Source organism: Hippopotamus amphibius, chromosome 1 (genome assembly GCF_030028045.1).
Source record: "Hippopotamus amphibius kiboko isolate mHipAmp2 chromosome 1, mHipAmp2.hap2, whole genome shotgun sequence".
Classification (NCBI taxonomy): Eukaryota; Metazoa; Chordata; class Mammalia; order Artiodactyla; family Hippopotamidae; genus Hippopotamus; species Hippopotamus amphibius.
The window spans coordinates 200,630,751-200,644,358 of NC_080186.1; the positions used below are offsets into that span (position 1 = coordinate 200,630,751).

The window sequence follows — 13,608 nt, forward strand, 5'->3', positions numbered from 1 at the left end:
TTTAAAAAAAAAAAAGAGTAGTCCACTTAGAGGGAGAATAATGTATTATAATGAGAAATATAAAATATCAAACTGTTATTTTATTTTAGAGAGTAACATGTTCTTTTCAGATTACCTGAGTACACGAATTCATTTTCATTTTATGAGACTTATGCAATAGTTAATAAACTAAGCAGAACAACTGGCTCTCTCCTCGTCCCCCATCACTCTCTTATTTCAAGTCTCTTTCCCAGACATAACCACTTGTGCACAGTTGGTGTGCAGTCACCTGGATCCTTTTCTATGACTTTGTATATAAAAATTTATGTACCCATAACTGAGATTCTGTATTTTTCTGCAACATGTTATTTCCATTTAATGTCTTTTAGGGAGCTTTGCATCTCAGTGCATCTAGATAGCCCGTTTTTTTTTTTTATTAGCTACATAATATTCCTTCTTATAGTCAACTCATTATTTATTTAACCCTTCCACTGTTCATGGCCCATTGCAAAGTTTCCAGTTTTTTACTATTACAAAAAATTCTGCAGTGAATATTCTAGTACATCCATCATTACAGCATAGGGCTGATGCAACTTAATGAATGGCCAGATCTAGGAACTACTGTAGTGTTGTACAGAATCTATCCACCTTTCTCATCTTTGACTCTGTTTTTTTTTTTTTTTTTGGTTGGTCTCACTCATTTTCAGACAACCTCACTTCATGCTGTAGCAAATCTGTCAACCAGCAGTTCCAGACTTACATTCTACAAGCTCTACAACCTCTCTCCCAAGGTCAGCAGAAGTTTAGGGGTTGGCTCTCACTGGACCAGCTTAGGTCACGTGCCCATCCTTGACCCTATCACCATGGCTCTGTGGGTAGTTTATACTGCTTGGTCAGGACTAGGTCCCATGCCCACTTCTGGGGCTAGGTCAGCATGATGTGAACCGCATGGATTGAGAGGGAGGGAGGAATGGGTGACTGGCTAGATAAAAATCAGGATTATGATACTACTAGAAGGAGGAGGCACATTGCTGCTCAGGCGAATATATAATTGTCACTACAGATGTCTTATAGATAATATTTTATGTTTTTGTGAGTAGGAGATAAATAGATTTACTAATGGTATCCAGATTCATAAGGACCGAAGAGTTCTTAAAAGTATCTTTCAAAATCTTTGCTAGAGTAATGAAACAAGTATATTGTTCATATATAATATTGTGTGTGAAAAGAAAGCATGGTATAGATTGAGGATCATTAACATTATGAAAAAGAGATAGTTTTGCAATTCAGGAAAGTGTTACCCAATATGTTTGCTAAATGTTCAGTGATAATGATAGAGTGTATCAATGACATGATAGATACCTGGTCTTAAACGCATTTCTTGATATTCTATTATTTAGAATATGCAATCCATAATACAAATTCTATATTTTATTATTCATTTAATAAACAATATTTGTTAAATTCTGCTCTGGACTGATCACCGTGCCAGGGGCTGGGGATAAAATGCTGACTACAACAAGATCCCTGCCCTCAGGTTTCTTACATTCTTGTTAGGGGCCACAGATTATAAATAAGTAAACAAATGAATAAAGAAGAAAATTCCAGGCTGTGAAGGAAATGTAAAGGATCATGAGATGGGAAGTAATTGGGGAAGGTCATTTCAGGTAAGGTGGTAAGAGAAGCCTTCTCTGAAGAGAGAGCATCTGAACTGCAACCTGAGGACTAAGAATGAACCCCAAATTCTAGACCTGTGCTGGGCAGTATGGTAGCCACTAGCCACATATTGGCCACTGAGTACTCAAATGTAGCTGGTTCAAATTAAAATGTACTATAAATGTAAAATATACATTCGCTCTCCGAGGCTAGTACAAAAATTGTAAAATATTTAATTAATTTTATATTGATTGTAGATTGAAATGATAATGTTTTAGATATATTAGGATAAACATTATTAAAATTCAGCTTGCATATTTCTTTTCTCTTCTTTAATGTGGTGACTAAAGTGTTTAAAATCACATATGTGGCTCACCTTGTATTTCTACTGAACAGTCCTGGTCTAGATAGTTTCAGTCTATTTGCTATTACTGACATGTGTGTTTTCATCTTGTGGTCCTTGCTGATGGTGATGGCAATTGGATTTCTCTAAGGATCTAAGTCTGTAATATTTATTGACTGAGATGTCCAAATATAATAATTCAATGTGTGATCAAGCTTAATGCAGCTCAGAGTTAAGAGGTGTTGGGTGGTGAGAAAAGCACAGAAAACTGCCACATTTACTAGAGGAGTTGTGTCATTAGTCATGTTCCTTTAGAAGTGTTCACAAGACAAAGAGAGGAGAGCTCTGAGTTGGAGAGGTAGGCAGAGCTGGCATCACAGGGTAATGACAGCGTAGGACAGGATTTCTGTGGGAATCAGCGGCAGATACCACAAAGATCTATTTCCATTCTCTACTTAGTGAAGAAGATTCTGTTACGTCTTGCGGAGTTGCCTCTTCTTGCATGTTAAGATAGAGTTTTATCCTGCAGTGTGTTTGCACTGATGGAATGCTAGTGACTTGAGCGTGCCTCTTCTTATATCTCCGTCAGAGGGATGTTGGCAAGTTCACAGGCATTTAATAACATTACACGAACTCACTGTGGAGAGCAAGCAGCGTAGTTTTTCTTTGTGCCATGCTATTATTCCAGTTTTCGTTTGAGGCTTCTGCCACAGGGAAGAGGTGGATGACTGAAAATGCACATCTGACTTAGCAGGTGAAAAATGTTCAGTTTTAGTTTGTAAACCTTTGAGGCCCCCAGATGTGATGTTTGTTATGTAATCTAACAGTTTTGCAAGGGGAAACTCTATCCCTACGGGTTGAGAGAGAGTTGAGTCATATCCTGTGAATGTGAAGCAACGGTATTTAAACATCACGGGTTCCTCTTACTTTCATTCTAAGTCGCTGCCGTTCAGAGCAGCAAGTGCTCACTGCGAAGAGGCTGCTACTAGCCCTTGGAGGAGAGCAGCCTCTCTTGCCAGGATTCAGTAAAGAAAGCCAAGTCTGAAGATGCAGTTCTGTCACTGGAGTGAAAGATGTTTTATTTATTTCTAATCAACTATGCTATATAGCTGCAAACTGAAAAGTGCCTGTAATTTGCCAGTTATTTATAATAAGGTACGTGTTATATTGTGGTTTACTCATTGTATTGTAGCAGCCTTGAATTAATGTGGCAGTCGTAGTATGTGATCATGCCTCAGAAAATGCCTTCTCATAGGGTCTTGAAGGTGGCTTTGAGATTCTTATGCAAATAATTTTAAATTTATGGTACAGTCCGTTTGTGAGATACTTAATAGATTGATATTGCTTGTATGACAGTTTTTAATGAAAAGTACAGTGCCTGAGCTGTGGAAAGATTGTAGAAGCTTTGTATTGCTTTAGTTTTCTTCTTTTCTTAAGGATTAAGTTGTACCAGAATTATTTTTTTCTTTTTGCTACTCTGTCATCTCTGTTAAAGGTGAAGTGTGAGTGCATGAAATTCATATGATTAGACTTGGATTTTATTCTCAATAGTCATTGCTCCACGACTGTATTTCTCCATTACAAAAAAAAAACGTGGTCTTATTAATTTTTAGAAAGTTGAAAGTTGAAAAGTAGCATCTCTTGCTTTGGTTTTTTATTTAAATGTAAGGCCATCATATTTTTAAACTTCTGATCTGTTTGTTTCAAAATGTGTATGAGTTTATCACAGTCCGTTTCCTCAATTGTTGGAAACACTCATGTACATTGTATGGATGGAGAAATCTGTGGGTAGAGAAGTGAACAAGAGGTTTGCTTTTCAAATTCTTGAAGCTTGCTGCAGAAAGGTTGGGGTGGAAGACAGGAATGTTGTCCTGGTTTTTTATTGATTAAAAAATGACATCAAATCAGAGCTAAAGGTGTGTCTGGTGTCACATCACTTTGGACAATCATATTGAAGACCTTTGAATTCTTTTAAGGTAGAAAAGGTTAATTTGATTGTGAAGGCTATAGCTATGAATTTGTGAGTGGTTGGTGAATTGAGGGGCTTTTGTATGTTTAATGACGGTTGGCCTTAGAATACGTTTTCTTTTTAACTGACCCACTGTCATACTTAGTAATTGCTTCATTTCTATTCAGAATTATGCCCACTACAAAACTGCTAGATTCTAACTACAACTTGGAGATTATTTTCCATCAGATGTATATTCAATAACTCATGTTTTGCAAAGGTTGAAGGGAAGGCATGTGGTTTTCCTCTTCTGTGGAGGGGAAATTAAAATTAGTTCAACTTCCAAACATATTTGAAGGCAGTATTCTGAATGAGAAAATAAAAACTTTAAAGAAAATGACTTAGCACTCTGAGAGCCTTTGGGACCTTGCACAGTGAAAAGGCACATAACCCAAAAGATGAGAATACAAGATGTTATAAATAGAATATCCTGATGCTTGATATGTGTAAAACTCTGCTTTTTTGCCTGGGCAGGGACAGGGCTATTCTGGTGAGTTCAGCATTCTGCTTGAGACTTTTTTCCTTATGTTATATGTGAATTATTAAATGTCAATAAAAAGATAGAATGTAATACATCTACATTACGACGAAAGCATATCTTATTGCAATTTGCACTGTTTCAGATTCTTAAATATGGATCATAATGGCCATCCAAACTGTTGTTATGAATGAAAACGCGGACTGATAAAATATTGTAATATCAAGATTTGATAACATGCTCTGTTTCAATTGTAGACTTAATTTTTTATGACATTTTACAGTAATTTATGACGTTACAACTCGTAATTACCTAATGAGATGATTGTTTCTCCTCCTTCCTTTCTGTTTTCCCCATCCTTTGGCTGTTTTCCTGCTTCTTTGCACTTCCAGGAGGAGTGTGGGTAACAGGCAGGGAGAGGGAAGGAAAGTGAGCAGACCAAATAGTGTGCTGTTCTGTTCTCCTTCTCACCTCTCATAATGGTTTTGACAAGGAGAGGGGTCAGAAAGAGGTTAGATATAATGGCAAAAATGAGCCTTCTAGATAACCTTTTAGATTTCAATTATTTAGGAGGAGATGAAGAATTCTTCTCTGAGCTGAAGAATAATTAGGAGCTTGGTTGGGACAAGCTTATCTACCTTACAGAAGTGTTGCAAAGATGAAATATCACATATGTTGTAGTATTTTATTAACTAGTTTTATACCTATTTTTGAGGAATTGTTTTTGTGTCTTCTTGAAGTAAAGGTGCTGACAAGACATCGGAGGTACTCAGAATTCCACTCTGGATTCAGAATACTTATTTTTAGTAGAAAGGGTCTCCTTTTTTTGTAAACTATTTTACTTGTTAATTTCCAACCTATATAAAAATAGTATACAAAGGTAAGCCCCAAAAAGAAAAATAAAAACCCAGTCTTACCTAAGCCTCAGTGCTGTTCAAAAATTTCAAATAGCTGGAAGAAACTCATCCCAGCTCAAAAGATGTTTATTAAGTGGCGGTTACATTTTACCTTCAACCTAAAATCAACACAGAGTTAGGGGCGGCATCAGCAGAAGTCCATAACATGACTTTTTTTCCCTTTTAAAATATTTTTCTTTTAAGAAAGACTTAGTGAAGCGTTCATGATGAGGTACTACAGAGTAGGAAGAAATTATTTTATAAAGTACTCTTTCCGACTCCTGAAAATTAAATCTTTCTGGATGATGCTTTAGATATAGGGTCTCTAGTGACTCCTACTGGTTATCTAAAGCAGCACACTCACTGGATAAAATAGGTAGTGATCACGCCCCTGCCTACTTCTGAAAATCAGTCATGCGGATCGCACGGGACTGTTGTGTAAGAGTGCTTTGTGAACTCCACAAAGCTTATAAATATCACTATCACCAAGTAAGATATACAGAATTATATATTTGGAAGGGAACTTAGATGTCATCTCATATCTTCTCATTTCACAAAGAAGGGACTTATGGTCCAGAACGCTAAAGGAAGGTACCTAACTTCACTCAGCTAGCATCTAAACCTGGATCTTTTTGTCTCCCCGGCTAGCTAGAAATTGATCAGAAGATTAGCTGTTTCCTACTGTTAAGAGTGTTTTAAAAGATAAATACTATTTTCAGTATTGATGAACATCCCTATAGGAAACTATATCGCTGGAGAATGTTTCACAGAAGACATACTGCCCCGTCTACAGGGTTCGTGGGCTGAGAATTCTCGTTGGATCTAGTTTAATGGAGCATGGATTTGTGGAGTGATTATCAAACTATAGCATCTGACTCTTGCAATCTCTCAGCTATTGCCACAGTAGTAGCGTCCAAGCCCTAACTCTGGGGAGTTGAATCATAAGAGTAAACACGCATAATAAATGGGGGTCGATTTTATAGCTTTTTAAATTATAGGTAATATGGTAGATTGTTTTGATACTTGTTGGAAGTGGTTACAAAAAAGAGACTCCCCAAAAGCTTACCCTTAAAAAGAGATTAGGAAAGTTTTAAAAAAACACATGAACTTCCACCATTTCCGTTAGAATTGTTCTGGCTATTTTATGTTTATGGAACACTATTTTTCAGAGAGATGAGATGAGAGAATGATGACTTTTAATAATTATAAAAGTTAATGACATGTATCCTGCTATACTAATGAACAAATTAGATTCATAAAGAAAAATTTTCTTTAAAGCCTCTTAACACTAAAATTAGAAGACAGGTTCATTAAAAGGTTTTTTGTGCTAGTGGTATTAATAATAGGGTTATATCATACTCCTAAGAATTCAAAATATGGTTACCATTTCCTTTAATAAAAAATGTAACTCTTGTGAAAGGTATGTACTACATCTTCATTTCCTGTGGTCCCATTTATAGTGTCAATAAATAAGTGGAATTTAACATCATCCTATCTTATAAACAAATCATAGCCCTGCTTTGTAATAAAATTCATGTTTACTTTGATTTGAAGAACTACATGAATCTGCTTTATAACTATTAGGAGATAAAGGAAAACAGATGAGATAAATAGTTTAAAAACTTTGCTAAATGTAAGTGTGGTGAGATTGCATGTGGTCTGAGGGACAGAGCTCTGGGCTTTAGGGGGGGTGGGGGGAGAAGCAGTATTTCTTTGTCCTCTTGACTCCTGTGCTTTTGGAGCTGACGGGGAAGGCTATGTCCTCTTTTTATTGTTTCCCTGTCTAAAATGTTGAGGAAACACTTTTGTGCTAGACGACAATCCCACACATCCTATAGGTACTGAGTTAGTGACCCTGTGAACATCAGGGTGGGTGAAGCACTTTCAACTCAGTGGCAGAGTCCATACAGGTGCCATTGTTACAAGTGCCAAGGTTGGTGATGAACATCCCCTTGAGAGAAACCCAAGTAGGTAAGCGTTGGAGATGGTTTGTTGGGTTTTAATTCCATCTTAAGTTAGTAGTGATACTCAAATTAGTCACTTGGTCTCCCTTTACTTGAGTCATTTCACTAGTGGGATGGATGAGTGATTCATGGCAACTTACAGCAAACCCAAACATAACAAATCAAGTTCCAAATCCCTTCACTCCACAAGTGTGTCTCTCCAAGATGAAAATAGTAAAAATGGCTAACATGTAAATCAGGCTGTATAATGAACTGTCTAATTTATTTCTTAAAACTACCTTGTGAGATTTGGGCACTATTATTATTGTTCCCTTTTCACAGATGAAGAAACTGAATTATAAATTAAGTGACTTATCCCAGCATCACACACACGGTAGTAGAATGATCAGAGTTGAACCTAGGTAGTCAGGCTTCAGAGCCAAGATTCTTAACTACATTCTATGCCGCCCCCAGTTAGAATCCCTTGATCCCAGTAATATGAAGTAACTGCTATGAAGTGCTACAGAGAAGGTAAAGTTACTACATTTAATCATTTTGATGACTCCAACATTCTCATTTGTAGTGAAACCCAGGCCTGTATGAGCCAGAAATAAACTGAAGTTGTTTGGGAATTCACGTAAGATGAGGCTAGTAATAATGCAAAATGCATCTGGAATGAGCAGACGTAACTGAGTTCTCCTAGGTGATCATAGTCTTTGGCGATGTAAAAAGATTTCCTTTTTTTAAGAGAGAGAAACAGCTTTCGATGTACACATAGTCAACAGTCCTAGGAAAGCTTGTGGAAATTTGTGTGGTTTTTTTCTTGGCAGCACTGGGTCTTCATTGCTGCCACAGGCTTTCTCTAGTTGTGGTGTGCGGTACTCTTTGTTGCGGTGTGCAGGCTTCTCATTGTGGTGGCTTCTCTTGTTGTGGAGCATGGGCTCTAGGCATATGGGCTTCAGTTGTTGCAGCACACGGGCTCAGTAGTTGCGGTGCATGGGCTCAGGTGCCCCGCAGCATGTGGGATCTTCCTGGACCAGAGATCGAACCTGGGTCCCTTGCATTGGCAGGCGGATTCTTAACCACTGTACCTCCAGGAAGGTCCCAATATGTGTGTTTTGAGGGACAATTAATGTCATGTCTCCTTTTCTTTGTACACTCACTAAACATTTCCTGATGAAAGTCATTTGGGCTAAGGAGCACTTTGAATGAATGGTAGAAGGTTTTTAGGTCCACTGTGAGACTAGATCCATTTTGATCTGCCTTCTCCAGAGATTCCACAAATTATGCTTGAAATTCTTGGATAATTTTCAAACCTTCTTACTTCCATAGGTCTCACAAACAAGAACTTGCTTCACGATTTTTTGTACCTTCAGTGCTAGCACAGTGCCTAACACATAGTAGATCCTCAGTAAGGCTTTCTGGCAAGTTGACTGGATATACGGATGGGTGGATGGTTGGATGGATGGATGGTAGAGATAAACTGGGGCATATCCAGATCTGTTCCGAGTCATGACTCACGTACCTGAGACTGGATTGGGACCAGACTATTACTGAGCTTGTGGGCACAAGGGAATGAAGTATGAGATGTAAAAGGATTTATATCAGTTCATCTCATATTTCATCATCTGATGGTTTTCAGTGTGAAACTGACATGCCTGTAAGTCATTTTTTGCCACAAGCCTTTCCCATATCATATTAGAGATTCTTTAATTACACTTAGGAACCATAATTGCTTTATTCCCTTGATTCAAAAGCTAAATTAAATCAGATATATACATGTATAACTTATATACATTATACATATGCAGAAAGAGAAATTAAAAATAAATGGGAATACCTAAATTAATGCGAATTGCCAAAGTTGGACTATTTTAAAATTTATTGTGGGAAACAATAAAAATTCAGAACAATTGAAGCAGCATATCAAAGAAAAGAAAGGTATTTTTAAATTTTATCATTTTAAAATGCTTATTTACAAAATATAGACTTCTTTCAATCTTGGAACAGAAGCTTTGTTTTTCCACAAAATTTCATTAGAGAGCTCAAATAAGAGGTCTGAGAACCAAAATTTATTTGGGCATAATCAGTCAATTGTAAGGGATGATTTCCACAATGAGGATGGTGACTAAGGGCTTGGGTTAGGAAATGCTGCAGATCTTGAGAGAGGGTATTAAGGTGGTAATTGTTTCAAGTTTTCCAGTGGGGAAAAACACAGAGAAAACATTCCTGTAAAACCATTTGATCAAAAATAAAATATATACAAGTTTTGGACAATGGGAGCAACTCTATTATTGCGAAAATTACACGTGTCCTTGACCCAAAGCAGTCATTAAAAACAAAACAAAAAAAGAAAAGAAAAAAATCCCAATCAGCAAGAGATTATTGGATGGATTTTCTTTTCCCTGGTCCTAAACACAATGGCATATGTTCCCTATTCAAGGATGTTCTATTTTTTGGTGTACAGGTGCCTTGTGTTATTTGAAATGCATTTGATTCCTGTGGCTCGCCGTTTTCTGGAGGTGATTTTCCTACCTTAGAAATAGCATGTTCAAAGTCAGCAATCAGTGGAAAGTGTTACCCTGACCAACAGTAGACATGCATTCTACATCACAGAGTCTGGCCCTTAATTTCAACATCGCTCAAATGGAGGATTCATCCTGTAGCCCCTCTCACATTTTCCAAAGGCTAGGAATTATTTGAGGATAGGATTCTTGTCTTATTTTAATTTTTTTTTCATTTTCAATTCGGTGGTTGCTGTGAATATGGAAATCAATTCTGAAACAATTACTTCCAAGTTTATCTAGCCAAAGTGGCTAGAAAGATTTTACTAAGCCCATGCCTGGTGTTTGATAAATATTTATGCTATAGATACATAGAGAGAGACAGACAGACAGACAGTGAGGTTAGTCAGATAGATAATTAGTTAAATGAATGGTGGGTGTGTGAATGAATATCTCATGGCAAATATGTATTCTAAATGTGTAAATAGCTACAAAGAATCATTAATACACCAGACATAAGAAGACTTTGTAGCCTTATTACCTGTTTTAAATCATTGATAAATTACATGGTATATTAATGTTCCAGAGTTTTTGATGAGTCTATTGCAGTTCCAAAGAAATCCAGATTACTAGCAGGAATCCACTGATATCAACAGGAATATGACTTCTTAGGTCGCTTTCAAGAAACAGTTTGAAGGTGATTATTGTTTCCAGGTTTCCGAGGGAGTGAAAAACAGAAAGTTTTCCTGTAAAAATATTTGATCAAACAACTAAATAGGGTCAAAAATATATGCAAGTTTGAGATGATGGAAACAAATCTATTAGGAAAATAGTTTTGTTCTTGGGTCCTACATGGCAGATGCAAAGAGCAGAGGTCCCATTTGGGTGATATTTATATAACAGGCACTAATTAATTTTTTTAGGAATCAACTAAGGTCTGAAAACTGTTTTTGCTGCGTTAAAATACTTTTCTCATTGTACCCTGACCTGTTCCTCATTGTGTCTATTATTTTTTGTATGTTTTCATGAAAGAGTGCTATTACATTTTACTATTTTAATTGAAGTTTTTTAAACAAAAATTAAGAAAAAAGTTAACTAAAAACAACATCATTTTTTATCTAGCAAGTACAGTATTGTTTTATCTAATAAGTCAAATTAGTTCCACATGCTGTACCAGCTGTAAAATTTCCATGATTCCTTCCTTTACCTGAGCAGCATGTAATTCATATTCACAAACTTTTGGAATTAGAAGGTACCTTGAGATAAACTAGCTCAATTCCTTTAATTTGTGAATGAAAATATTCCGGCACAAGCAAATTAAATGACTTTTACAAGGTTATACATACCCAGCTCCCAACAGAGCCAAGCTGGACCTGGGGTTCTAACATGAGACGCTGCCGTCTTTTTACTCTATCCATCAGTGAGAGTATCATTATCTGAATTTAGTATTCAAATGGTGCATTGGATTTTCACTTCATATTAAAATTTTAATTGTGCACAGCATGAATCAACGTAGGTTTGTCCTAATTTCCTTTTGGCCACCAAACAGTTTTTACCATATTTTTGGGGAAGAGCATTTTATTTTACCTACAGATTCTCCATAGAAGCTTTTCCTAACACCTGAAAGTTTACCTTTATTCTATTCACTTGGTAATGCAAATACATTTATAATTACAGAGATGGGTCCACATTTAACCACGCATGCACATCTAAAACCGGTTAGATTTTCCACCCCCTCCAACTTTCCAGATCCTCAAAATGCATACATCAGACTGACAGAAAACTCCATAAATGCAAATTATTGTATTAGAAATAACATGCACATCAGTTCGAATCATTTAACCAAATAAATGGAAACAATTACTGAACAATGCTCTGTACTAATAACTGTATTTTTGTCATCAAAGTAGTGCTGTGCTGCAAGTTTCCAGTCCCATTGCCTGGCTCTGTGACTCCTTCAGAAGCAGGGCGGCCACACCCAGGCAGCGGCACTCAAGGCGCAGGTTTCTCTACCTCTCCAGGTGGAAGGTCCCCTTAGGACCCAGGTACAGATGGCACCAGGTAATCTGGTCCACCCTCCTTCTTTTAGATAAGAACCAGCAAAGATTGTGTCTGATTTGGCTTCTTCTTTGCAACTGCAGTAGTGAGTGAGGAAGAGAGATTCTTTCCCAGAGTATTCTTTAGAATACTAGTTCTGTGAAATCGACATCCTATAATCAAATAACTATGGGAAACATGGCCTATTGTATTCCCCATTTGTATTTCCCCTCACGCTGGAGGCAAAAGGCAAACACTTTAAAAGCTTTAAGAAGGGATAGTTGTTTAATATTCTTTAACCCGGTTATTTCCTAAATAAATCCATTTTCAAAATATGGCCTATTTATATCATGGAACACACTTGGGAAGCACAAATTAGACATTTTCCTCACTGACTGTAGGTCTTGGACAAAGGGTGGTTTGGGAACTGTGATTTGCTCTTCCCTTGGGGTCTCTGTTCCTACAAGCCTCTCATAACATGAGCTCAGTACTAAGGATAATTTTGACTGAGATTTTCACCTCGTTCAATAATACTGTTCAGTAATGCCCTAGGTGCTGTTCTCTGAGCTGGCTTGATCACAAAAGAACAGAGGTTCAGGGCAGGGAGTGATAAACCTCTGAAGTGGGAGATGGAGAAAATTTCACAAAAACGCTCCTTAAGCTGCATCTAGAAGGACATGTTGGCATTTTCCAGGTGGATGAGAGCACACACACAGAGACTTCACTCAACATAAGAGTTCAGGAAACTGGTTTAAAAAAAAAAAAGTATCTTTGGAGTCTGAGGTGGAAATGGGTGTGGCTGATAAGGCAGGTCAACCTGGGTCAGGTGACCCACAAAGTTCTTTCACTGCTGTGCTGAGTGGCCTTCACCTTGTAGGGCAGCGATTCTTCAACTGGATGGAGCATCAAATTCACCAGGAATCTTTTCCAAACTCTACCCTGTGCCCAAGAGATTCTGGTTCATTAGGTTATGGGTAGAGCTCAAGAATGTAAGATTTGGGAAAAGCACCCAGGTGATTCTAATGTACACTCTACACTGAGAAAACTCAGGACAGCAAGAAATGGCATTGAGGAGGGATGTTGTAATTGGAGTTTTGAAGACTTTGAGGAGGAAGGGTTGAGAGGAATGTTCCCAAAGGCAGGGAAACCATTTGGAGGCTGTTACACCAATGTGAGCAAAAAGCAACCTGGGAAACAAAGGCAGTGATGTGGGGGTCGGAGAGGGGTGGGGGACCACAGGTCTGGTTCAGATCTGATCCATAGTATTTGGTGGCTGAGCAAATACAGGTGTCAAAAGGAGTGTCCGGGTCCTTGGTTTGCTGATGCTGACAACCAGGGCAGGAAACACTGAAGGTGATGCACTTGAGCTCCTGTTCACTCCTCACTTCTTCCACCTACAGCTTTGCTACCACATCTAGCTTGCCCCCACCTCATAGCGCTGTCATCTTCTTCCATAACTTCGTAACCATTAGACCTTCTGTGCAACTGATCACCTCCTTATTGAAAAGAGACCAGAGAAGCCCTGATCTGTTGGGAGAGCTGTCCTAGGACCAAGAGGGCACTTGAAGAAACATTTTGAGCATGGAAATAACCATTTGGGAAGACGTAGGCGAACGGAGGATCTTGTTGGAGAACTCAAAGAGCATTCACAGTCGGGGCTGTGAGTAGCCACTTCCCCACTCCATACTCAGTGAGGCTGAGGAAGCAGGGCTGGGTAAGTGTGTAGAATAGTCACAAAATGCTTAATAAATATCAATAGGTACC

At 37.8% G+C, this 13,608-nt stretch overlaps 1 protein-coding gene across 12 annotated transcripts in view; it reads left to right on the plus strand.

Annotated features, from left to right (window-relative positions):
* Nucleotides 1–13,608, plus strand: part of MCTP1 (multiple C2 and transmembrane domain containing 1) — a 543,089-nt gene that overhangs the window by 181,405 nt on the left and 348,076 nt on the right. For 8 of the 12 annotated variants that reach the window (XM_057739142.1, XM_057739133.1, XM_057739158.1 and 5 more), the window contains exon 1: nucleotides 2,937–3,133. The exons of 3 other annotated variants lie outside the window; for them this stretch is intronic. In XM_057739142.1, the coding sequence (XP_057595125.1) occupies nucleotides 3,077–3,133 (57 nt within the window). In that variant the 5' untranslated portion in view covers nucleotides 2,937–3,076. Of the gene's footprint in view, nucleotides 1–2,909; nucleotides 3,134–13,608 lie in introns of those variants that run through there. One more of the 12 variants, XM_057739125.1, reaches the window with a different exon arrangement.